Here is a 26,307-nt window from a genome sequence, read left to right as displayed (position 1 = left end):
ACAGAATTAAAATGATCAGTTTCACCTATTCACACAGTGTATGTACAACTGGCAATATAGACTAGAACCTGACACTGGTTCACATGTAGTGTATTAACTATTTAAATAAAATGTTGGTCAGCAAATTAAGTAATTTGGGTGGCTAATTCCAGCAGAAACTTTTGAAACTTCACAAGTTTCTTATTTTAGAGAGTGGTATACTAAGCTTTTAAAGTTCACAAATTTCTCATTTTAGAGAGTAGTATACGACTCAGTCTCAATTTGACAGAAAGATTTTTTTTAAGCTAATTTCAGAGCTGTCATTAAATTATTAAGAGCTAATATACTTCAAAAACCATATTAAATTCATTGTCAGATTCTAAAATAACTCAGGTACCTTATCCTGTCAATGAGAAATTATTCTTCATTCATTAAACACAACCTAACACGTGCAATAAAGAATTTTCAATTATAAAGTGATTAAAATAGAACAAAGGGCTTTGAATTTTTCTTAAAAGTATTCATCTCCAGGTTTTCAAAGAAAATTTTAAAAACCAAAATATTTAACTGTTAATGTTCCTGGACCCAATTCCACTGTGTGCGTTCACGTGAGTGGAAGAGGGGGCACACTCAATTCTGACACTATCTACCTTGAGATAGCATCAGATTCCACAGGTTACGGGTTCAGTCCTACAAAAACGTCCCCACACCCACACCCATCCCCCATCTCAGATGCCAGTCACAAGCCCAGGTTGTCACTTGTGCTTCTGACCAACCAGTTACAGATTGGCGATTCCAACAACCACCTCCTTGAATTTCAATTCAGAGGCCAATCATAAGTCCAGGTTGTTACCTATACTTCTGACAGACCGGTTATAAATCAGAGGTTTAATTTGCTAGAGCGGCTCACAAAACTCAGAGAAATATTTCACTTACTAGGTCACCGGTTTATTATAAAAAGATATAACTTAGCAACAGCCAGATGGAAGAGGTGCATAGGACAAGGCAAGGGGAAAGAGCCAGGACCTTCCATGCCCTCTCCAGGCAGGCCACTCTCCCCAAATCTCCACGTGTTCACCAACCTGGAAGCTCTCCGAACCCTGTCCCTTTGGGTTTTTATGGGGGCTTTATTACATAGTCATGATGGCAACTGATTCAACCTCCAGGCTCTCTCCCCTCCCCAGGGGAGGTCAGGGATTGGGAATGAAAATTCCAACCCTCTAAACACAAGGTTGGTTATCCTGGCAACCTGGCAGCCCCATGCTTAGGTGGGGTCCGAAAGTCACCTTATTAACATACAAGAAAAACCTTTGCCATTCTCACCACTTAGGAAATTCCAAGGGTTTTGGGAGCTGTGAGCCAGTAACTGTGGAAAAAGACTGAATATATATGTGAAATATATTTTGGTCATCTAAATGACCAAATACATATTTCGTATAAATCACAATACTGTATTAACCTTCTAACACTTCCAGAACTAAACATTTTACCAAACAAAGGGAAGGTAGAAGCTAAATGTTCAGATAATGAAAAATAGTATTAAAGCTTTTCATAACCTATATAAGGTATAATCAAATTCATAAAGTCAAATTCTTAATGAAATCAAGTATATAAGTATGTAAACAAATTACTTCAGTGACAAAGCAATTATAATTCCCAACCACCTAATCAAAAAGGTATCTAACTATATTACTTACGTAATAGATGGATCCACTTGTTTGTAAGCATGAGCAGCACAAGACCCACAGTACGTATACCCTGCATGGCTACAAAACAAAAAAATGTTTAACTTAATCATCAGATTCAAAATCAAGTTATTCTGGGGAAAAAAAAACTTTTGAAAGAAATCTAATAATTATGGTAAACATTATGTGTACAGATTAAAAAGCAATGTATTGATAGATAATGATGCAACTTATAGAAGATAACAGGGAACACATCATTGTTTTGTGTTCCACTGTTATTTTATTTATTTATTTATTTATTTTGTGGGGGGGCCATGCTGCACAGCATGCAGGATCTTAGTTCACCAACCAGAGATCAAACCCGTGCCCCCTGCAGTGGAAGCATGGAGTCTTAACCACTGGACCGCCAGGGAAGTCCCCCTGTGTTCCAATTTTAAATGTTAAAAAGTATTTGGTCTGAAGGAAAATTATATTTGGAAATATTCAAGGCTTATTTGAAGTTGCTAATGTAACATTAATAATATGTGAGCTCTTAACATTCCTCTTCAATACCATAAACAGACTATTACATACATAAAAATGATAAGACCAAGTCAAATCAGAGCAAAACAAATAATCTACAAGAAACAACTCACGTCCCTCTGTGTCTTTAGTGGTAAGAGAATTGACCTGACCTTCTGTGTATTATGCCTTTCATTTTCTCTCCCTACTACTCATCCCATCCTTTTCGTCCTCTGGTCTCAGCTTTACATTGGTTCTCTGATCACCCATACAATGACTTGGTTTCATAACTTCATTTTTCTTTCTTGACTCAAGCTATGTGAGTCTAGAAATATTTCCCTTAATGCTTACTATTTAGTGTACAGCCAGTAAATGTTTAACAAATGGCTCTGTAGGAAAAAACTGTATACATATGTACATAAGCTTATTATAAATTTTACTGAAATAAAGAAAGACGTATCACACAACTGACAAACAATGAAAAAATATAAAATACTCTTTACTGCAAATTCAGCTTAGGCAACTGATTGTCCCAGAATACTTTCACTGATGGTAGCTGAACTCTTTGACCCACAGCCAAGCAATGGCTGCAAATGACAAGAGTGAAATAATGAAGACATATGTCTGAATTTCACTCATTCAACAATGACTTGAATGACTTCTTTGCTTATTAAACAATAGTTTTTCAAATACTGGAAAGCATATTTCTTTCCTCATTTTTTCGTGCTTGTCACAGTGTAAAGGTTACAGACATAACATAATTTTAAGTTTCATCTGCCTTATTAACCTTTCCCCATTACTTTTCTTGAGTACAGACAATCAACAAAAAATAAAGTCCTGATTTATAGCAATCTGTCTATTAATGTGGATTAAATCATTCCCATCATGGACAATTTCAAGATGCAGAGTAAACTGAAAACACAAAACACAGACTGGGAGAAAATATTTGTAAAGCATATACCTGACAAAGGATTTATATCTAAATATATAAAGAAAAAGCATATATCTGATAAAGCATTTATATCTGAATATATAAAGAAATTTCAAAACAACCTAATACTTTAAAAAATATAGGTAACTGTTTTACAAGACAAAAAGAATTCTGAAGATTGGTTGCACAACAAAGTGAATGCACTTAACACTACTATATAAATGGTTAAAAGTAGTTAAGATAGTAGATTTTATGTTACTACAATTTTTTTTTAATTGTTAAATAGGAAAAGATGTGAACAGATACTTTCATCAAAAAACACACCGGGGGCTTCCCTGGTGGCGCAGTGGTTGAGAGTCCGCCTGCCGATGCAGGGGACACGGGTTCGAGCCTCAGTCCGGGAAGATCCCACATGCAGCGGAGCAGCTGGGCCCGTGAGCCATGGCCGCTGGGCCTGCGCGTCCGGAGCCTGTGCTCCGCAACGGGAGAGGCCACAGTAGTGAGAGGCCCGCGTACCGCAAAAAAAAAAAAAAAAAAAAACACCAGGATGGCAAAAAGCACACAAAAGAAGGCTCTACATCAGTTAGTCATTGAGGAGAGGCAAATTAAAACTACAGTGAGCTACCACTGAACACCCACTAGAATAAGCTAAAATTAAAATGAGTGACCATACCAAATGTGGCAAGGATGTAGAACTGAAACTCAGTCTGTAGGAAACGTAAAACGGTAGAACTACTTTGGAAAATAGTTTGGCAATTTCTTAAAAAAAAAAAAAGAAAGCTAAACATACTTCTGCCATAAAACTCCTGCCAGCGATTCCACTCCTAAATATACATATACATATATATATATATATATATTTAAGCATTATGTGCACACAAAGATTTGTACACATTCATCCCATTTTTATTTGCAAGAGCCAAAAACGGAAACAGCCAAACGTCCCTCAAAAGGTGAATGGATAAACAAATTGAAGTATATCCATACAATGAAATAACTCTTCAGCAATAGAAAGGAATGAACTATTGACACACTCAGAATAATTATGGTAAAAAAATAAATATGCTGAGTGAGAGAAGCCAGACAAAAAAGAGTTCATGCTATATGATTCCATTTAAATACTTATACAATAAAAATTTTTTTAAAAGAATATGTATGTATAAAACTGAGTCACTTGCTGTACAGGAGAGTGGCACAACACTGTAAATCAACTCTTCTTCAATTAAAAATAAAAATAAATAATTCTAGAAAATAAGAACTAATCTATAGTGACAGAAAGTAAATCAGTGGATGTGGGAGGGTGGGAGAAGGGCAGAGAGGGAAAGAAGGGCACAAGGAAACTTCTGAAGATGAAGAATATGTTCATTATCTTAATCGTGGTAATGATTTCACAGGTGTATACATATTTCAAACTTATCAAACTGCATACTTTATATGCAGTTGAATGTTAATCATACCCCAGTAAAGCTCTATTTTAAAAATGAGGGCTTCCCTGGTGGCGCAGTGGTTGAGAGTCTGCCTGCCGATGTAGGGGACACGGGTTCTTGCCCCGGTCCAGGAAAATCCCACATGCCGCGGAGCGGCTGGGCCCGTGAGCCATGGCCGCTGAGCCTGCTCGTCCGGAGCCTGTGCTCCGCAACTGGAGAGGCCGCAACGGTGAGAGGCCCGCGTAACGCAAAAAAAAAAAAAAACACAAAAATGATACTCATCTGATATAGACACAGAAAAAAGAGATTCACATAAGTCAATCACAACCATACAAGATAGTAGCGTCCTTAATTAGGAGTAAAGTAATATGGGACATATGCTAAGCACACTGAAATCACTGAGGCTTTATTGGTCAGATTAATGGTAGTCACTCCATCCTTACACCTCTGTCAAGGGAGCCTATCAAGTTGCCTGAATATAGCAATATTCTCACAACCCAGTTCTAATCTTAGCCAGAAGGTAATATAAGTTGTTCTGTGGCTCAGCAGATTCAGTTTTGTTGTCATCCTGCACTGATCTTGATATTCTAGGCTAACCAGGGGCTCTATTTTAACCGGTTATGTCCCCAATCTTCCAGTCCCCAAGACACCAATACCAACTACTTCAGATACTTAATACCTGTTCCTCATCTGAACATCACTGGCTCCTGTCAGTTCAGATATGCACTATCTTGCCTGGCCATGCAGACCTTAAAAACCATCTGATCCATCTGGATCCTCCCTGGTCTGTCACAAACCTGAATGACATTCAGATTTTCAACACTGCTTTGCTCTCAGTTGTCCCTCACTTCACATCCCTCCACTTCTCAATCCTTACTCTTCTTGAATTTAAAGGCCCTGAACCCCAATCTATACTCCGATCTCTAAATCAACCTGTCTTTGTACTCTAAGTCTCTCCCAGTTTTACCAATGCTGTTCCTACCCAAGCTCAGTTCTTAAATGCCAGAAAGCCTTCTTAGAAACGTTAGATTCTTGAAGTATAGGCAGAAAAGAAATAGTAAGTAGAAGGGTAAGGGCATGAAGGGAATAAAGCCTGAAGGAAAAACATGAGCAAATGTCCAAGTGTATGATGTAAATGAGAAAATATGAAATTGGCCTGAATGGAACAAGACAGTAATGTTAAGCCAGAGTCAGACAGAAGAGTCTGGGCTTGATAAAACAAGTTACTGAAAAACTGCTGCGTGCTCTTGGAACAGGGAGTGATAATATGAAACTGTTATCATGTACTGAAAAACACAAGCACAAAGGACGTGTTAGAGGCAAGATGAGTTACATGAAGCTCTCTTGGAAACTGTGGCATGAGGTAGTAATACCACGGTCTAGGTCTAGAATGGTGTCAGTGTCAGTGGGAAATGAAAAATCAATGCTCTAGTGTCTAGAAAGAAACACTGACATATCTTAGTGACCAAGTAGGAGGAAGAAGAAGAGGACAGTTATGATGATGGTGATAATTGAGTGCTTACTGCATCTCAGGCACTCTTCTACGTAACTCAAAGCATTACTTTTAATCCTAACAACTCTATGAGATAGGAATTATTATTCTTCTCATTTGATAGATGAAAAAACTGAAGCAGAAAGGTTAAGAAACTTGCTCAAGGTCATACAGATAGTAAATGGCACTCCAGGATATAAAGCCAGGCAGTAGAGCTCCAGAACCCATTCTTACGCACCGTTAAGAGACCTTTACATAGTTCAAGGAAGAAGGGAAGGAGTCCATGGAGTAGGAAAAGCAACAAGCCTAACAACTGGAAGAATACTTAAAGAATCATATATCCTGTAAGACTACAAGGAAGGATGATAGTTTCGAAAACACTATTAACTAAGGTAAACTTGTTTCATAATAAGAACTGAGATTTCATGGTTTCAGTCCTTTTTGAAGCTGAAGGTTTAACTTTCCTTGACCTAAAGACAACATAGTGGCAAAAGGAAAGGAAGATTCTTTTATCTTTTCTAAAATTTTATTTATTTATTTTATACAGCAGGTTCTTATTAGCTATCTATTTTATACATCTCAGTGTATATATGTCAACCCCAATCTCCCAATTCATCCCACCACCACCACCACCCCACCCCCGCTTTCCACCCATGGTTTCCATACATCTGTTCTCTACATCTCTGTCTCTATTTCTGCCTTGCAAACCAGTTCATCTATACCATTTTTCTATATTCCACAAATATGCATTAATATACTATATTTCTTTTTCTCTTTCTGACTTCACTCTGTATGACAGTATCTAGGTCCATCCACGTTTCTACAAATGACCCAATTTCGTTCCTTTATATGGCTGAGTAATATTCCACTGTATACATGTACCACTTCTTCTTTACCAATTCGGCTGTCGATACGCATTTAGGTTGCTCCCAATGACTTGGTTATTGTAAATAGTGCTGCAATGAACATTGGGGTGCATGTGTCTTTTAGAATTATGGTTTTCTCTGGGTATATGCCCACTAGCTGGGTCATATGGTAATTCTATTTTTACTTTTTTAAGGAACCTCCATACTGTTCTCCATAGTGGCTGTATCAACTTACATACCCACCACCAGTGCAAGAGGGTTCCCTCTTCTCCACAGCCTCTCCGGCATTTGTTGTTTGTAGATTTTCTGAGGGATGCCCATTCTAACCAGTGTGAGGTGATACCTCACTGTAGTTTTGATTTCCATTTCTCTAATAATTAGTGATGTTGAGCAGCTTTTCATGTGCCTCTTGGTCATCTGTATGTCTTCTATGGAGATATGTCTATTTAGGTCTTCTGCCCATTTTGGGATTGGGTTGTTCATTTTTTTAATATTGAGCTGCATGAGTTGTTTATATATTTTTGAGATTAATCCTTTGTCCGTTGATTTGTTTGCAAATATTTTCTCCCATTCTGAGGGTTGTCTTTTCGTCTTGTTTATACTTTCCTTTGCTTTGCAAAAGATTTTAAGTTTCATTAGGTCTCATATGTTTATTTTTGTTTTTATTTCCATTATTCTAGGAGGTGGATCAAAAAATATCTTGCTGTGATTTATGTCAAAGAGTGTTCTTCCTATGTTTTCCTCTAAGAGTTTTACAGTGTCCGGTCTTAGGTCTCTTATCTATTTTGAGTTTATTTTGTGTATGGTGTTAGACAGTGTTCTAATTTCAATCCTTTATAGGTAGCTGTCCAGTTTTCCTAGCACCACTTACTAAACAAGCTATCTTTTCTCCATTGTATACTCTTGCCTCCTTTGTCATACATTATTTGACCATAGGTGCGTGGGTTTATCTCTGGGCTTTCTATCCTGTTCCACTGACCTATATTTCTGTTGTTGTGCCAGTACCATACTGTCTTGATTACTGTAGCTTTGTAGTATAGTCTGAAGTCAGGGAGTCTCATTCTTCCAGTTCCCTTTTTTCCCGTCAAGACTGCTTTGGCTATTTGGGGTCTTTGGTGTCTCCATAGAAACTTTAAGATTTTTTGTTCTAGTTCTGTAAAAAATGCCATTGGTAATTTGATAGGGATTGCATTGAATCTGTAGATTGCTTTGGGTAGTATAGTCATTTTCATAATATTCATCCTTCCAATCCAAGAACATGGCATATATCTCCTCCTGTTTGTGTCATCTTTGATTTCTTTCACCAGTGTCTTATAGTTTTCTGAGTACAGTTCTTTTACCTCCTTAGGTAGGTTTATTCCCTTGTATTTTATTATTTTTGTTGCAATGGTGAATGAGATTGTTTCTCCTTAATTTCTTTCTGATATTTTGTTGTTAGTGCATAGAAATGCAAGAGATTTCTGTGCATTAATTTTGTATCCTGCAACTTTACCAAATTCATTCATTAGCTCTAGAAGTTTTCTGGTGGCATCTTTTAGATTATCTATGTATAGTATCTTGTCATCTGCAAAAAATGACAGTTCTACTTCTTCTTTCCTGATTTGGATTCCTTTTATTTCTTTTTCTTCTCTGCCACGGCTAGGATTTCCAAAACTACGTTGAATAATAGTGGCGAGAGTGGACATCCTTGTCTTCTTCCTGATCTTAGAGGAAATGCTTTCAGTTTTTCACCATTGAGAATGATGTTTGCTGTGGGTTTGTTGTATATGGCCTTTATTATGTTGAGGTAGTTTCCCTCTGTGCCCACTTTCTGGAGTTTTTATCATAAATGGATGTGGAATTTTGTCAAAAGCTTTTTCTACATCTATTCAGATGATCGTTTGGTTTTTATTCTTCGATTTGTTAATATGGTGTATCACATTGATTGATTTGCATATTTTGAAGAATCGTTGCATCCCTGGGGTAAATCCCACTTGATCATGGTGTATGATCCTTTTAATCATACACCATGGTGTTGTTGGATTCTGTTTGCTAGTACTTCGTTCAGGATTTTTGCATCTATCTTCATCTGTGATATTGGTCTGTAATTTTCTCTCTTTGTATCATCTTTGTCCGGTTTGGGTATCAGGGTGATGGTGGCCTCGTAGAATGAGATTGGGAGTGTTCCATCCTCTGCGATATTTTGGAAGAGTTTGAGAAGGATGGGCATTAGCTCTTCTCTAAACGTTTGATAGAATTCACCTGTGAAGCCATCTGGTCCTGGACTTTTGTTTCTTGGAAGATTTTTAATCACAGTTTCAATTTCATTACTTGTGATTGGTCTGTTCATATTTTCTGTTTCTTCCTGGTTCAGTCTTGGAAGGTTATACCTTTCTAAGAATTTGTCCATTTCTTCCAAGTTCTCCATTTTATTGGCTTACATTTGCTTGTAGTAATCTCTTAGGATGCTTTGTATTTCTGCAGTGTCTGTTGTAACTTCTCGTTTTTCATTTCTAATTTTATTGATTTGAGTCCTCTCCCTCTTTTTCTTGATGAGTCTGGCTAAAGGTTTATTAATTTTGTTTATCTTCTCAAAGAACCAGGCTTTACTTTTATTATCTTTGCTACTGCTTTGTTTCCATTTCATTTATTTTCGCTCTGATCTTTATGTTTTCTTTCCTTCTACTAACTTTGGGTTTTGTTTGTTCTTCTTTCTCTAGTTCCTTTAGGTGTAAGGTTAATTGTTTATTTGAGATTTTGTTGTGTCTTGAGGTAGGATTGTATTGCTATAAACTTCCCTCTTCGAACTGTTTTGCTGCATCCCATAGGTTTTGGATTGTCATGTTTTCGTTATCATTTGTCTCTAGGAATTTTTTTATTTTCTCCTTGATTTCATCAGTGATCTCTTGGTTATTTAGTAACATTTTGTTTAGCCTCCATGTGTTTGTCTTTTTTACGTTTTTTTCCCTGTAATTTATTTCTAATCTCATAGCGTGTGGTCAGAAAAGATCTCGATATGATTTCAATTTTCTTAAATTTTCCAAGGCTTTATTTGTGATCCAAGATGTGATCTATCCTAGAGAATGTTCTGTGTGCACTTGAGAAGAAAGTGTCATCTGCTGTTTTTGGATGGAATGTCCTATAAATATCAATTAAATCTATCTGGTCTGTTGTGTCATTTAAAGCTTGTGTTTCCTTATTATATTTCTGTCTGGATGATCTGTTCACTGGTATAAGTGAGGTGTTAAAGTCCCCCACTGTTATTGTGTTACTATTTCCTCATTTATAGCTGTTAGCAGTTGCCTTATGTATTGAGGTGGTCCTATGTTGGGTGAATATAAATTTATAACAGTTATACCTTCTTCTTGGATTGATCCCTTGATCATTATGTTGTGTCCTTCCTTGTCTCTTGTAACATTCTTTAAAGTTTATTTTATCTGATATGAGTATTGCTACTCCAGCTTTCTTTTGATTTCCATTTGCATGGAATATCTTTCACCATCCCCTCACTTTCAGTCTGCATGTGTCCCTATGTCTGAAGTGGGTCTCTTATAGACAGCATATATATGGGTCTTGTTTTTGTATCCATTCAGCCAGACTGTGTCTTTTGGTTGGAGCATTTAATCCATTCACATTTAAGGTAATTATTGATATGTATGTTCCTATGACCATTATCTTAATTGTTTTGGTTTTGTTTTTGTAGGTCCTTTTCTTCTCTTGTGTTTCCCACTTAGAGAAGTTCCTTTAGCATTTGTTGTAGAGCTGGTTTGGTGCTGCTGAATTCTCTTAGCTTTTGCTTGCCTGTAAAGCTTTTGATTTCTGTGTCAAAACTGAATGAGAGGGCTTCCCTAGTGGCACAGTGGTTGAGAGTCCACCTGCCAATGCAGGGGACACGCGTTCGTGCCCCAATCCGGGAGTATCCCAATGTGCCGTGGAGCAGCTGGGCCCGTGAGCCATGGCTGCTGGGCCTGCGCGTCTGGAGCCTGTGCTCCACAACGGGAGAGGCTGCAGCAGTGAGAGGCCCGCGTACCACAAAAAAAAGAAGAATGAGATCCTTGCTGGGTAGAGTAATCTTGGTTTTAGGTTCTTCCCTTTCATCACTTTAAATATATCATGCTACTCCCTTCTGGCTTGCAGAGTTTCTGCTGAGAAATCAGTTGTTACCCTTATGGGAATTCCCTTTTATGTTATGTGTTGTTCTTCCCTTGTTGCTTTCAATAATTTTTCTTTGTCTTTAATTTTTACAATTTGATTACTATGTATCTCAGCGTGCTTCCCCTTGGGTTTATCCCAACTGGAACTCTCTGTGCTTCCTGCACATGGGTGGCTATTTCCTTTCCCATGTTAGGAAAGTTTTCGACTATAATCTCTTCAAATATTTTCTCGGGTCCTTTCTCTCTCTCTTCTCCTTCTGGGACCCCTATAATGCAAATGTTGGTATGTTTAATGTTGTCCCAGAGGTCCCTTAGGCTTTCTTCATTGCTTTTCATTCTTTTTTCTTTATTCTGTCCTGTGGCAGTGATTTCCACCCTTCCATCTTCCAGGTCACTTATCTGTTCTTCTGCCTCAGTTATTCTGCTATTGATTCCTTCTAGTGTATTTTTCACTTCAGTTATTATATTGTTCACCTCTGTTTAAATCTTCTAGGTCTTTGTTAAACATTTCTTGCATCTTCTCCATCTCTGCCTCCATTCTTTTTCCAAAGTCCTGGATCATCTTCACTATCATTATTCTGAATTCTTTTTCTGTAAGGTTGCCTATCTCCACTTCAGTTCATTGTTCTTCTGGAGTTTTATCTTGTTTCTTCATGTGGTACATAGTCCTCTGCCTTTTCATTTTGTCTATCTTTCTGTGAATGTGGTTTTCATTCCACAGGCTGCAGGACTACAGTTCTTGCTTCTGCTGTCTGCCCTTGGATAAGGCTATGTAAGCAGTTGTGCAAGCTTCCTGATGGGAGGGACTGGTGGTGGGTAGAGCTGGGTGTTGCTCTGGTGGGCAGAGCTCAGTAAAACTTTAATGCTTGTCTGCTTGTCTGCTGATGGGTGGGGCTGAGTTTCCTCCCTGTTGGTTGTTTGGCCTGAGGCGACCCAGCACTGGAGCCAACAGGCTCTTGGTGGGGCTAATGGTGAACTCTGGGAGGCCTCACGCCAAGGAATACTTCCCAGAACTTCTGCTGCCAGTGTCCTTGTCCCCGCGGTGAGCCACAGCTGCCCCCTGCCTCTTCAGGAAACCCTCCAACACTAGCAGGTAGGTCTGGTTCAGTCTCCTATGGGGTCACTGCTCCTTCCCCCTGGGTCCTGATATGCACACTACTTTGTGTGTGCCCTCCAAGAGTGGAGTCTCTGCTTCCCCCAGTCCTGTCAAAGTCCTGCAATCAAATCCCACTAGCCTTCAAAGTCTGAGTCTCTAGGAATTCCTCCTCCCGTTGCCAGACCCCCAGTTAGGAAGCCTGACCTGGGAGTCAGAACCTTCACTCCAGTGGGTGGACTTCTGTGGTATAAGTGTTCTTCAGTTTGTGAGTCATCCACTCAGCAGTTATGGGATTTGATTTTATTGTGATTGTGCCCCTCCTACTGTCTCATTGTGGCTTCTCCTTTGTCTTTGGATGTGGGGTATCTTTTTTGGTGAGTTCTAGCGTCTTCCTGTCGATGACTGTTCAGCAGTTAGTTGTGATTCCTGTGCTCTTGCAAGAGGGAGTGAGCACACATCCTTCTACCCCGCCATCTTGAACCCATCTCCCAAGGACAGGGAGATTCTTAACTTAGATAGAGAATACACTGCAATGTATCTATTTTTTGATCATTAAGTATATATACCCCATACTCACTTATCCCATAGTGAGGAACTCACTCTACTTCATGAAAGGATCAAGGTCACATTCAAAGAAGAGAATTTGTAATACTTTCCTTTACCCTGGCCCAGATATATGGTAATGAATAAAGCCAGAGTAATAATCATCAACTCTCACCATTAATCCTGTTCCTACACCCTTCTCTTGCTAACAGAATCTATAACTCTACATGTATGTGGCAACAGGTTCCAGTAAGGAATCACTCACAATAAAGGAGGCTTCACTAAGGGAACGGCTACGTTTTTTTTCTTTAGTCGTTCTGCATAACAGCCAGAAAAGCAATGAAAATTTGAGCTCTACAGATATTTGAATATGCATCATAAAAGTGTGTCTAAGTCAGTCTTTCCAGAGTTCTTAAAACCTTTAATACAAAGTCATCCCTGCTAGCTGTTACAGGTAACTCTGATTCTCAATGTAACTTCTCATGAAAATAAATACAAAATTATACTATTATTATATATATATTATTATATCTATAATTTGTCATTAGGCTAAAACCATACCTCTAAAAACTGATCTTTCTTTTAACATAGAGTACTTTTGCTTCTCCCTTTACACCTACACAGCAGATCCTTTGCATCAGCAGCTTCAGCTCCTAACCTACCAGAATTTCTCTGCCCCTCAGAGAGCTGCAATTAAATGAGGATGCAAGGTCACACTGTCCACAATCATTCACTAGTTAAGTGACAGTTTCCCATACAGCAACCTTGCAGTGTGGTATAATTTAAATTCCTACCTCAGGAAAATTACTAATCACTACATCACATGGACTTTCACTTATATCAACTATGAATGCCAAGAGTCTACTAAACATTCTATGAGAGGCTTTTCATCAAAGTGGATATAGGGAATAATAAACACTTACTTGAATTCAACAAAGTCAGATTTCCGTAGTCCTAATTCTACTGAATAGCAGGAAAAATGCAAAATAAAAGACTGCCCTAGATGAAATGAGAAGATTGGACCAGATGAAATGAGATCTCCTCCAACAATAAGCAAAGTTTGCAACCTTAAGTTAAGATATGATCTACAAACCTAGAAACTAAATTTAAAAACACCTGTAAACGTACAGGATCAACTGAATGACAACTGGCCCCAAACAGTTTCCAGAAGCAGCAACCTCCACCTCGGTTTTATTTTGCTGCACGTAGCCTTTTATTCTTTTCCTTCACAGGCAATGCTCAATGGCCCTAAAGATTCCTGCTTCGATAAAAAAAATCAGCAAATGATTATATCCAAGAAATATTCAGGTAAAACAGTCATTATTTAGAATATTTTATTTTTACAAATGGAATCTCACAAACATTAAGCAAACAATATTATGAGCTAAAAAGTCAAGTAAGAATAAACTAACCACAATGTTACATATTGAGGGTTTTTTTTTTTACTGCTAGAGCATATATGATTTGAGATATTGCCATGAATAACCTACCAGTCCTTCTTACTATTAACAAGACTGGGAAAGTCTTGATGGTTTCTACCAGATTTAGCTCGAACTCTATGCTAATGCAAGGAGCCTGTCTTCTGGCCTATCATTCACACAGGGCACATCTGCTTTCACTATGTGAAAGGAAGTGAGACAAAACCAAAACCAAGCCAAACAAGCACACAACACAACACAGAACGCACTATGAGACTGTTTAGAAGATTGTTTGTTAACATTAACAAGGACTGCAAATCTCCAGTAACTTAAGTTAACTAGATAATTTATGAAGATTGTCTCATGACATGTACTGGTAGAGCTCTACAGGTATGCTTCACTATATACAACCTGGTCTTCTATATAAATGTTTCTTAGTTTTTAAATTTTTCAAACAGGTTTTTATACTAAAGGTATAATGTACACAGTAAAAAAAAGTCAAACCGTAATAAAAGGTACGCAACGAAAAGTGAAAGTATCCTTTATTCCATACTATTCCTACTTGGTTAACTACTAAGAAATCAAATTCTGCTTTAAATGTATGGCCTTCAATATTCATTGTCTGTGCTTGACAGTAAAAAATAATTTCATCATGTAAATTAAGCTCCTTCCACAATTATCTGCTTATCTTTTTATATTCAATAAGATGTTTCTTAAGTGATGTATACCTGTACAGCTCCATTCTAAGGGTTGCTGAGTTATTGCTGAATACTGCAAGATAAACAACAATTTTGGCATCAAGGTAAACTGGCAGTCATGGTAAGAAGGCTTCTGGAACTCCTAGTTCATGAGATCATTTCAATATATATCCCAGGGCCACATACTGTCTCCTGTGCCTCAATATAAGTAAGATAGTTCCAAATGCAACCAAAGGATATTTTTTAGTCAAATTAAATTCTTTTGAATCCCTCTCCCAAATGTGCCTGGTTATGTTATATAGATTAGAATTCATTAAAATTGATCAACAGTTGGTTTATGGGTCAATATTTAATCTTTTAATAACGTCAACAATAAATGACATTATTCTATTTAATCTACATCCATATAAAAATAAGCAAACTGTTTAAACATTTTCAAAAGTGTGCTATCTAGGTTCTGAGTTTGTTTTTTTAAGGTTGCCCTCATATGATTTATTCTTATGAAGGCAAAATCTAAGAAAAGGTGGTCCCAGAGAGCTAGAATTTATAAAATTTTAAAAGTATGTTTTTGATTTGAAATAAAAGTAGAAATCTTAAAATTTTAAGTTGTCTAATTACTATATAAGCTCGTTCTTACAAAGACACTTTTGTGCCTATATAACAAGAAAATATTTGTTGTTGCTTTTCTACCTTAAAAAAAAAAAGGAGGGCTTCCCTGGTGGCGCAGTGGTTGAGAGTCCGCCTGCCAATGCAGGGAACACGGGTTCCTGCCCCGGTCTGGGAAGATCCCACATGCCGCGGAGCGGCTGGGCCCGTGAGCCATGGCCGCTGAGCATCCAGAGCCTGTGCTCCACAGCAGGAGAAGCCACAACAGTGAGAGGCCCGCTTACCGCAAAAAAAAAACAGGTAACTCTGGAAAGGAAAATATAATAAGATGAACTTGACTATATTTAAAGTTTTCACATATTAACAAAGTAGAAATTGCCTATATATACATAAACATAACTACAAAGTCACTATATAGCAGAAACATGCACACCAAAGCCAAAACTATTTTCAAATAGTCATTTTAAAACCTAAGGTAACTTGGAAATCTTTTACAAATTAATATATTTGTAACGTAGACTCAAACATTTCATTTCCAAGGGCATTTCCAAACATTTCAATTTAAAACTAACTACAAGAAGCAAACAAGTCTAGTTACTTTTTCATGAATAACTAACCTCATTTTAATTTTATGTTGATTCAGTTCAGCTCCCACATTTAGAGTAAGTTTTAACTAGGAAGGTAGTACACCATAATAGTCAAATACCAGCAAAGTAATGGGAATGACAATAGAACATACCTCATGAGATGTTATAAAGAGATGATTACTAATCCACTGTTTCTCACCCAACCAAGGATCTCACTTATACAAACTTCCCAACTTATCCTTGCATCAATTTTTCTTTCTCTACTAGATCATGTCATCAACATTATAAACACTTTAATATCTCCCACCTTCAATAAAAATTCTCCCCAACACCACATTCCCATTGCCCTACTTCCTTGATTTATAGTAAAATTTCTCAAAAAAACTATCTATACTCACTGTCTTCATTTCCCTCCTTGATTCTTTCTTGAACCCACTCCAACTGTGCTTTCATCCCCACCGCCCCACAGAAACTGTTCTTACTAAAATAACCAGCAATCTCCATAGTATCCAATTATCAATCCTCATCTTATTTGACCTCTTGGCAGAATTTGACACACCTGATCATCTTTTCCTCCCTGACACATTTTCATCCTTTTGCCTCCCAGAGACTTCACTCACTCTTGGTTTTCCTCCTTCCCCACTGGTCCTCCTTCAAAATCTCCTTTGCAAATACTCATCTTCATCGTGACCTCTAAATTAAGCTGGCTTGCCTAAGACCTTAGTCTTTGAACCTCTTCTCTATTTTACTCCCGAGGCAACCATGTCTGATTAAAGTTACACACTTAGCTGTGTTAAGTGTGATATGCCAACACAGCCTTGGCCTTCTTCCCTGTACTCCAGATTCATATACCTAGCTGCCTCACTTGGATACCTAATAGGTATCTCAACATTAACACAGGCAGAATAAAATTTAGATTTTATATAAACACTTCAAATTCCACTCCCCACCTACACCCTTGTTTTCTCCTTTAATTAGTACAAACCCCAATTCCATCCTTCCAATTTCACAAGCCCAAACTTAAGAGTCATCCTTGACTTCTTCTATTTTATTGGTCCTGCCTTCCAAATACCCAGAATATACAGTTTCTCATCACCTCCACCTCTAGCTCCCAGCCAAAGGCATTATGTCATCTCTTTTCTGTACTATAGTAATAAGCCTCCGAAATTGGACTCCTTGCCCCCACAAAACAGAAAGTTCATACAGCAGCAAGAATAATCCTTTTCAAACCTAAGTCAGATCATGTCACTTTGCTGCTCAAAACTTCTCATTACTTGCCATATCACTTGGAATAAAAACCAAAGTTTGGGGCTTCCCTGGTGGCGCAGTGGTTGAGAGTCCGCCTGCCGATGCAGGGGACACGGGATCATGCCCCGGTCCGGGAAGATCCCACATGCCACAGAGCGGGCCCCGCAACGGGAGAGGCCGCAACAGTAGACGCCCGCGTACCGCAAAAAAAAAAAAAAAAGAAGCAAAAACCAAAGTTTTTATGTTCTCCTACAAAGCCTCCCTACAATCCAGCCCCCGCAGCCTACCTCATCCACTACTCTTCTCCACACACACGCCACTCCAGCTACACTGGCCTTGCTTTTCCTCAAACACCTTTAAGCGTATCCTGCCCCAGAGCCTTTGTCCTTGCTTTGTCCTCAACCTGAAACCCTTTTTCCCTGGGCATCTGCATAACTTCTCTCTCACATCATTTAGACTCAACTGTTACCTTATGAGGAAGACCTTTTCTTACTATCCTATCTAAACTAGCAACTCCCTACCCATACTGTCACTCTCAATCTTCTTATCTGCTTGATTTTTCTTAGCACCTGACACAGAATATAATTATTTATTTACTGTCTGTCTTCCCCAAATACTAAAAGGCAAGCACTACGAGAGTAGTGATTTTGTTTTATTCAAAGAGCAGCACAAAGAAGAGTATCTGGCATTTAGCCTGGTAGATATTTGCTGAATAACAAAATAAGTAATAGCAAGTCATTATGCTAAAAGTTTTATAAAGATTGGCTCACTTAATCTTTGGAAAAACTATATGAAAGTAATATTCCAATTTTACCAAGGAGACAAAGGCACAAGAGATTAAATAATTATATGTCACAGTTGGTAAGTAGTATACTCAGCTTCCTGAATCTTTTAAACGAGATGAAGTTAGATCATACAAATGGAGTATTTAACAAAATGTGGCACAAAAAATACATAACATTTATGGAATACTTATTATGTGCCAAACATTAATGTAAGCTTTTTATGTGTATTTACTCATTTAATTCTCATATTGTTTAGTAAGTGGTTGCTATTATTTTTACTATTTACTATTTATCAAGGTACCAACCTGAACTCAACAGAAGTCACATAAAAGATGCTGCTGTGACAGAAATAGTACAAACTCCAACATTTACCAAATCAAAATTAACTGAATTCACATCATACACAGACACATAGTTAACTGTATGTTTGCTAGCCTGTAGTTCTCAAAAAGCCCTCTAACATAGACAAAATAGTCACAGATTTTCTTCATTAAAAAAAAAAAATCTACCCCTCCCCTAAAAATCTGGCTGCTACTCCATACTGCACCATTTTATGTTTAATCCATTTTTTATTATAAGTTTAAAATTATGTGATTAAAGTAGATCTTTTCAATGTTTAAAACAGAACTTATTCACTTGTACCAAATACTACTGAAATCACCAAGTTTATCTAATGTAAACAACTCTTTGTTTTAAAAGTCAGTTTTATTACCAAAAGTAAATTTTGATATTTCTGCATCTGAGAAAATAAAGTAGCCAATTCCTTTATCCTTGAGTTAAAGTGAAAACCACAGAAATCATGAAATTTAGTGAATATAACTTCTTCAGTTCAACACAGCATTTGATTTTTAATTTTTAATTCTATCCGTAGATACCCATTCTTTATTAATAATTAACATATGAAAGATTCTGGGTAAAGACCCTTAAAACTTACGGTGCAATAATGGCTCTAGCAGGTCTTTTCGTGGACTGTACTTGTGAAAGCCAACCTTCTAGCTGTGCATTCAGTTGCGGTCCTATAAAAAGAGAAAGAGAGAAACAGGAGTGAGCAAAGCAATACAGTACTAATAACCATACATGACACAAAGTCCTCACTGAACCTATTTGGAACTAAAATAGCTTAATGGGCAGTGGATCATCATTTTGGATGTTAATGTTTGAAACTTAACCAACTACAAACTTTCTAGTAGCAAGCCATGTGATAAAGACAAGCACTGATTCAACAAAATTTGCTTTTATCCATCCACTTATTTATTTACAACCATCTTCATTCAAGAACAATACAATCTACAATTTGAGGCAATGATCAAACAAAATGAAACAAGAAAGATAAAAATATAGTATATGAAAAGAAAATAACTGAATATATTTTAGAGTACCAAAACCTGCCTTAATCACTAAAATCACATCCATGGAGTGATCATTACCACACTCAATGATCTTTCCTGCCATCCACTCCAGCCCCCTATTCCCATCACCGTATCAATAACCAGTGTAACTACACCACCTCAAAAATCTCAATTTCAAGCATCCCACTCTCTTCACTTCCTATCATTCCAGTTCACGTCTAGAAATCTGTTGGAGTCACTTTTCCAACTGTCCTTCATCCTCTCTTCTTCACTTTTTATACCCATCCTGAGATTTGATGATCCATCACTGTAACCACTCCCTTGCCTGTGGCCTCCCTCCTTTGCTCCTCTCTTTCTCCAGTGTAGTCAAATCATAGTTAAAACCAACCTTCCACTTAACAAAGCACCTCCATCTGAACAGCTGAATGAGACTGTAAAGAAACACAACCATATGAACTTTGAAATTATACTCATAAATTACAGCAGATCCTTAGCAAACAAAGCTCAGAAATCATACCACGACAACCTAGTGAATTTGCTCACCTATCTTTAAGATAGAGAGTTACTTCATATAGCTTCTCTTTTTACCTTAAACCATCATCCCCTTCCCATTCCCATTCCCAACAGATGATCGAACTTTTCATTTCGTTAAGGAAAAACAAGCAGAATAACCAACCATCCTGGTTGCTCAGGACTTTGCCAGTTTTAGCACTGGAAGTCCTGCATCCTGGGAAACCTCCCAGTCTCAAGCAAACCTGAATGTTAGTCGCCCTAAATTCAGAAGAGAACTACTTCCTCTTCCCACCATTTATTCTGCTTTCCCTACTGTTTCAACAAATTGTCCTTGCTCCTATCAAAAGCCAAACAAATTACTTCTGCACTGGATCTCACTTTGTTTTTCATACTCAAGGACTCTGCTCTTACAACTGTCCTTGTCTCCCGCACTAACTTTTCCCTTTTTACTAGATCATTATCATTACCATGCAAATATGCAATACTAGCAAATTGATTTCCCCCAACTACTGCCCCCTTTTTCTCTGGCTCTCTCTTTTTAAACTTTTAATAAAAAAATATTCAAACATTACAAAAGAACCTAGATAATAATATAACAAACACTCATGGATTGACAGCCCAAATTAATTAAACCTTAACATTCTATCTTATTAAGATCTTCTTTTATTAAGAAATAAAATACTGGACTTCCCTAGTGGTCCAGTGGCTAAGAATCTGCCTGCCAGTGCAGGGGACACGGGTTCAATCCCTGGTCCGGGAAGATCCCATATGCCGCGGAGCAACTAAGCCTGTGTGCCACAACTACTGAGCCCACGCTCTAGAGCCCGCGAGTCACAACTACTGAGCCCACATGCCTAGAGCCCATGCTCCACAACAAGAGAAGCCACCGCAATGAGAAGCCCATGCGCCAGGGAAGTCCCCAAAATTGTTTTAAAAATAAAATAAAAACTAAAATAAAAATTAAAGGGGGGCTTCCCTGGTGGTGCAGTGGTTGAGAGTCCGCCTGCTGATGCAGGGGACATGGGTTCATGCCCTGGTCCGGGAAGATCCCACGTGCCGCGGAGCGGCTGGGCCCGTGAGTCATGGCCGCTGAGCCTGCACGTCCGGAGCCTGTGCTCCGTTGCAACGGGAGAGGCCACAACAGTGAGAGGTCCGCATACACCAAAAATTAAATAAAAAATTAAAGGGACTTTCCTGGTGGCACAGTGGTTAAGAATCTGCCTGCCAATGCAGGGGACACAGGTTCAAGCCCTGGTCCGGGAAGATCCCACATGCCACGGAGCAACTAAGCCCGTGCGCCACAACTATTGAGCCTGTGCTCTAGAGCCCACGAGTCACAACTACTGAGCCCGTGAGCCACAACTACTGAGTCCACGTGCCACAACTGCTGACGCCCACGCGCCTAGAGCCGGTGCTCCACAACAAGAGAAGCCACCGCAGTGAGAAGTCCGTGCACCACAATGATGAGTGGCCCCCGCTCACTGCAACTGGAGAAAGCCCACATGATGCAACAAGGACCCAACGCAGCCATAAACAAATAAATACATTTATTAAAAATAAAAACTTTCTAAAAATTTAAATTAAAAAAAAAGCTAAATAAGCCTCTAATCAGCAACTCAGGACCATCTTTCTCAAGGACCCAAAAGCCATCTCTTTGAAATGTGACAATCAAGGGAGATAGTGCCCCTTTCTGCCAGTTTCTGTGGGGTAGGAACTAACTTCAGAGGGCCACCTAGCCCCAAGTTGCAAAATTACCTCCTGTCATAAAAATATGTAAGTTTAGTTTTCCTTTGGATAAAGCAATTAGCTAATACATATGGTCACCTCAATTACCAAGTGAATTTAGGATGAACTATGTGTGACAAATGTTTCTATCAAGTCCTCTTACTTGAACACTACTCATAATTTATCTTGAGAATATGCATATAATGGGTTTTATCTGCTTAGCTAAATAAAAGGATGAGCACTCTTCACATCTTTGCAATCTGTTAGCAGATAGCCGGTGACGTGCATCATATTGTAGCTTAATGCTTAGTCAAAAATAAAATTTTCTTTCTCTTCTACCTTTGAAGAGAAGTTTTCTGAGATGGCAGGAGGTTTTGGTTTAAATTATATTTCTCCAACATCAGCAATGGCTCAAAATTCCCATTTCCCTACATCCTTACCAACATCTGATACTGTCAGAATTTTTCATTTTTGCCAATTTGATATGGGTATGAAATTGTACCCCTTTGTTTCTTCTAATTTGTACTTGCCAAATAGCCATTGAGATGAAGCATTTACAGATTTGGAAATTCTGTGTTTAGGACTATATACAAAAACAAGTCAAGTTTATAAATGGCTAGCCCATCTATAAACTGCCAAAGTACAAAAAAGGTCCGATTCAGCAATCAAATGATGTACTTTATTTTCAAAACTTAGATTTAAGAACAGTTACCAAAAACTTATATTAAATAATTTCATTACTAATTCAAGGAAAAATGGTTCCTAATTTCAAAGTAAATTAAAATTTTAGCTTCCTAATAAACTTCATGTTAACTTAAAATAAGTATTTCCATGTCACAGGAAGTTTACAAAACAAATTTAAAACGAAATACAACAAAGAAAACAACATCTCCCAATTCAGCAACCCTACTGCCACCAACTTCACTGGTTTTAAGCACTAAACCAAGCTTTCTTAACAGTCCTTCTGTAAAATAACCAGTTTCTTCATAAGGATCCTAAGGTAAAAGTCAAACTCCAAGTTTCTCAATTATTTTTAAGTAAGATAACTGAGTGTATCTATTTATTACAAATGGCTGCTTAACTGTTGATCTGTAAAGTGTCAAATAAAAAAAAATTTGCATTCTTCCACAGAAGCTGATACTTGGCAATATGGCATCCTTAATACATGAAGGTGATGTAGAATGCGTGCTTTCTTTCTCAAATATCACTGAATTTGAAGGCACACTGATGAATGGAAAAAATCAATCAAAAGGAAAAATCCTAGCAAAACTACTTCATGGCTGTGTGACCTTGCCCTGAGAGGAATAAATGGGCATGTACACCTTTGGATAAACAGTAAAAGTAGGTTCCCAAAGGATCAATGCTAAGGTATTTCCTTAAGAAACAGACAATAAATAATGTGCTGTAGGCAAGTCAGTACACTTCTGTTTGAGTTCCAATTAAATCAAACAATATTTCACAAAAAAGTTTATTTGCATAGTGACAAAACCACAAAGATACTAAACACACACACACATTTTCAGGAATTCCTATGCAACTAATTAACAGAACCATTCTAAAATACGGTAATTAAGCAAGCCAAATTGATTTTTAACTCTCTTTAGTCTGCTCCTCCTATTCCTCTTCAGAGAGAAAAAAAATTCAATAGCCTCCTGACTCTGAAAAAAATCATGTGTTGTATAAACTGTTCTCAAAAAATGTGCAATGGAACCACCTGAGGATCTCATTAAAATACTAACTATGAGGGGGCTTCCCTGGTGGCGCAGTGGTTGAGAGTCTGCCTGCTGATGCAGGGGACATAGGTTCGTGCCCCAGTCCAGGAAGATCCCACATGCCGCAGTGGCAGAGGCCACAACAGTGAGAGGCTTGCGTACCGCAAAAAAAAAAAAACGAATTATGATTCTGTAGGTCTGGAGTGGGGCCTGAGATCCTTCATTTCTAATATACTCTGCAAGTAACAGCAACGTTTGCTGGCCTATAGACCACACTCCAATAGCAAGTCTAGATCAACGGTGGCCAACCAAAAAAGGGACTTGGACCGCAAAGACTCCACAAAACTATATGCATAACAAGTTTTACCTAAAGATAAAATAAATCTCTAGATAAATGTAAGATCTATCAATTACAGATTAAGAAATACATATTCATTTAACAGTGGTCATGAAACTTCTTTTACCTTTTTAAAATCATCTATTTTGTCAATCAAGGGATAGTAAAGACTAATTACTGTCCTCTAGGAAACTCCATACTTTCTAACATGAAGTAGGTTCCTTAAAAAGAGGAAAGTAGAGAAGAAGAACTACAATCCTGCAGCCTGTGGAACGAAAACCACATTCACAGAAAGACAGACAAGATGAAAGGCAGAGGGCTATATACCAGATGAAGAACAAGATAAAACCCCAGAAAAACAACTAATTGAAGTGGAGACAGGCAACCTTCCAGAAACAGAATTCAGAATAATGATAGTGAACATGATCCAGGACCTTGAAAAAGAATGGAGGGAAAGATTGAGAAGATGCAAGAAATGTTTAAGAAAGACCTAGAAGAATTCAAGAACAAACACCTAGAAGAATTAAAGAACAAACAAACAGAGAAGAACAATACAATAACTGAGATGGAAAATACACTAGAAGGAATCAATAGCAGAATAACTGAGGCAGAAGAACGGATAAGTGACCTGGAAAACAGAAGGGTGGAAATCACTGGCAAGGAACAGAATAAAGAAAAAAGTATGAAAAGAAATGAAGACAGCCTAAGAGACCTCTGGAACAACATGAAACTCAACAATATTCACATTATAGGGGTACCAGAAGGAGAAGAGAAAGAAAGGACCCAAGAAAATATTTGAAGAGATTATAGTTGAAAACTTCCCTAACATGGGAAAGGAAATAGCCACCCATGTCCAGGAAGCACAGAGAGTTCCAGGCAGGATAAACCCAAGGAGAAACGCCAAGAAACATAGTAATCAAACTGACGAAAATTAAAGACAAAGAAAAATTATTGAAAGCAACAAGGGAAAAATGATCAATAACATACAGGGAACTCCCATAACGTTAGGAGCTGATTTCTCAGCAGAAACTCTACAAGCCAGAAGAGAGTGGCATAATATATTTAAAGTGATGATAGGGAAGAACCTACGACCAAGATTACCCTACCCAGCAAGGATCTCATTCAGTTTCAACAGAGAAATCAAAAGCTTTACAGACAAGCAAAAGCTAAGAGAATTCAGCAGCACCAAACCAGCTCTAAAGCTACAACAAATGCTAAAGGAACTTCTCTAAGTATAAAACACAAGAGAAGAAAAGGACCCACAAAAACAAAGCCAAAACAATTAAGAAAATGGTCAGAGGAACATACATATCGATAATCACCTTAACTGTGAATGGATTAAATGCTCCAACCAAAAGACACAGGCTGGCTGAATGGATACAAAAACAAGACCCACATATATCCTGTCTACAAGAGACCCACTTCAGACCTACGGACACATACACACTGAAAGTGAGGGGATGGCGAAAGATATTCCATGCAAATGGAAATCAAAAGAAAGCTGGAGTAGCAATACTCATATCAGATAAAATAAACTTTAAATTAAAGAATGTAACAAAAGACAAGGAAAGACATGACATAATGATCAAGGGATCAAGCCAAGAAAAAGATATAAGTTATAAACATATATTCACCCAACATAGGACCACCTCAATACATAGGGCAACTGCTAACAGCTATAAAAGAGGAAATAGACAGTAACACAATAATAGTGGGGGACTTTAACACCTCACTTACACCAGTGAACAGATCATCCAGACAGAAAATTAATAAGGAAACACAAGCTTTAAATGACACAACAGACCAGATAGATTTAATTGATATTTATAGGACATTCCATCCAAAAACAGCAGATAACACTTTCTTCTCAAGTGCGCACAAAACATTCTCCAGGATAGATCACATCTTGGGTCACAAATAAAGCCTTGGAAAATTTAAGAAAATTGAAATCATATCAAGCATCTTTTCCGACCACAATGCTATGAGATTAGAAATAAACTACAGAGGAAAAAATGTAAAAAAGACAAACACATGGAGGCTAAACAAAATGTTACTAAATAACCAAGAGATCACTGAAGAAATCAAGGAGAAAATCAAAAACTACCTAGAGACAAATGACAATGAAAACATGACAATCCAAAACCTATGCAATGCAGCAAAAGCAGTTCGAAGAGGGAAGTTTATAGCAATAAAATCCTACCTCAAGAAACAAAAAAAACTCAAATAAACAATCTAAACTTACACCTAAAGGAACCAGAGAAAGAAGAACAAACAAAACCCAAAGTTAGTAGAAGGAAAGAAAACATAAAGATCAGAGCAAAAATAAATGAAATAGAAACAAAGCAGTAGCAAAGATAATAAAACTAAAGCCTGGTTCTTTGAGAAGATAAACAAAATTGATAAACCTTTAGCCAGACTTATCAAGAAAAAGAGAGAGAAGACTCAAATCAATAAAATTAGAAATGAAAAACGCGAAGTTAAAACAGACACTGCAGAAGTACAAAGCATACGAAGAGACTACTACAAGCAAATGTATGCCAATAAAATGGACAACTTGGAAGAAATGGACAAATTCTTGGAAAGGTATAAGCTTCCAAGACTGAACCAGGAAGAAACAGAAAATATGAACAGACCAATCACAAGTAATGAAATTGAAACTGTGATTAAAAATCTTCC

At 37.7% G+C, this 26,307-nt stretch overlaps 1 protein-coding gene across 7 annotated transcripts in view; it reads right to left on the bottom strand.

Annotated features, from left to right (window-relative positions):
- MEMO1 (mediator of cell motility 1) overlaps positions 1 to 26,307 on the bottom strand; it is a 141,968-nt gene that overhangs the window by 58,770 nt on the left and 56,891 nt on the right. For all 7 annotated transcript variants that reach the window (XR_012325757.1, XM_033838764.2, XM_073791461.1 and 4 more), the window contains exons 2-3: positions 18,930 to 19,011; positions 1,677 to 1,745 (exon numbers count right to left, since the gene is read on the bottom strand). Coding sequence is in view for 6 of the 7 variants with exons in the window: in XM_033838764.2 (XP_033694655.1) it covers positions 1,677 to 1,745; positions 18,930 to 19,011 (151 nt within the window). In the remaining variant the exon portion in view is untranslated. The remainder of the gene's footprint in view (positions 1 to 1,676; positions 1,746 to 18,929; positions 19,012 to 26,307) is intronic.

The sequence above is a fragment of the Tursiops truncatus genome, chromosome 14, assembly GCF_011762595.2.
Source record: "Tursiops truncatus isolate mTurTru1 chromosome 14, mTurTru1.mat.Y, whole genome shotgun sequence".
Taxonomy (NCBI): domain Eukaryota; kingdom Metazoa; phylum Chordata; class Mammalia; order Artiodactyla; family Delphinidae; genus Tursiops; species Tursiops truncatus.
Note: the sequence above shows the minus strand (reverse complement) of the source record. Positions and strands in the feature narration are given on the sequence as shown.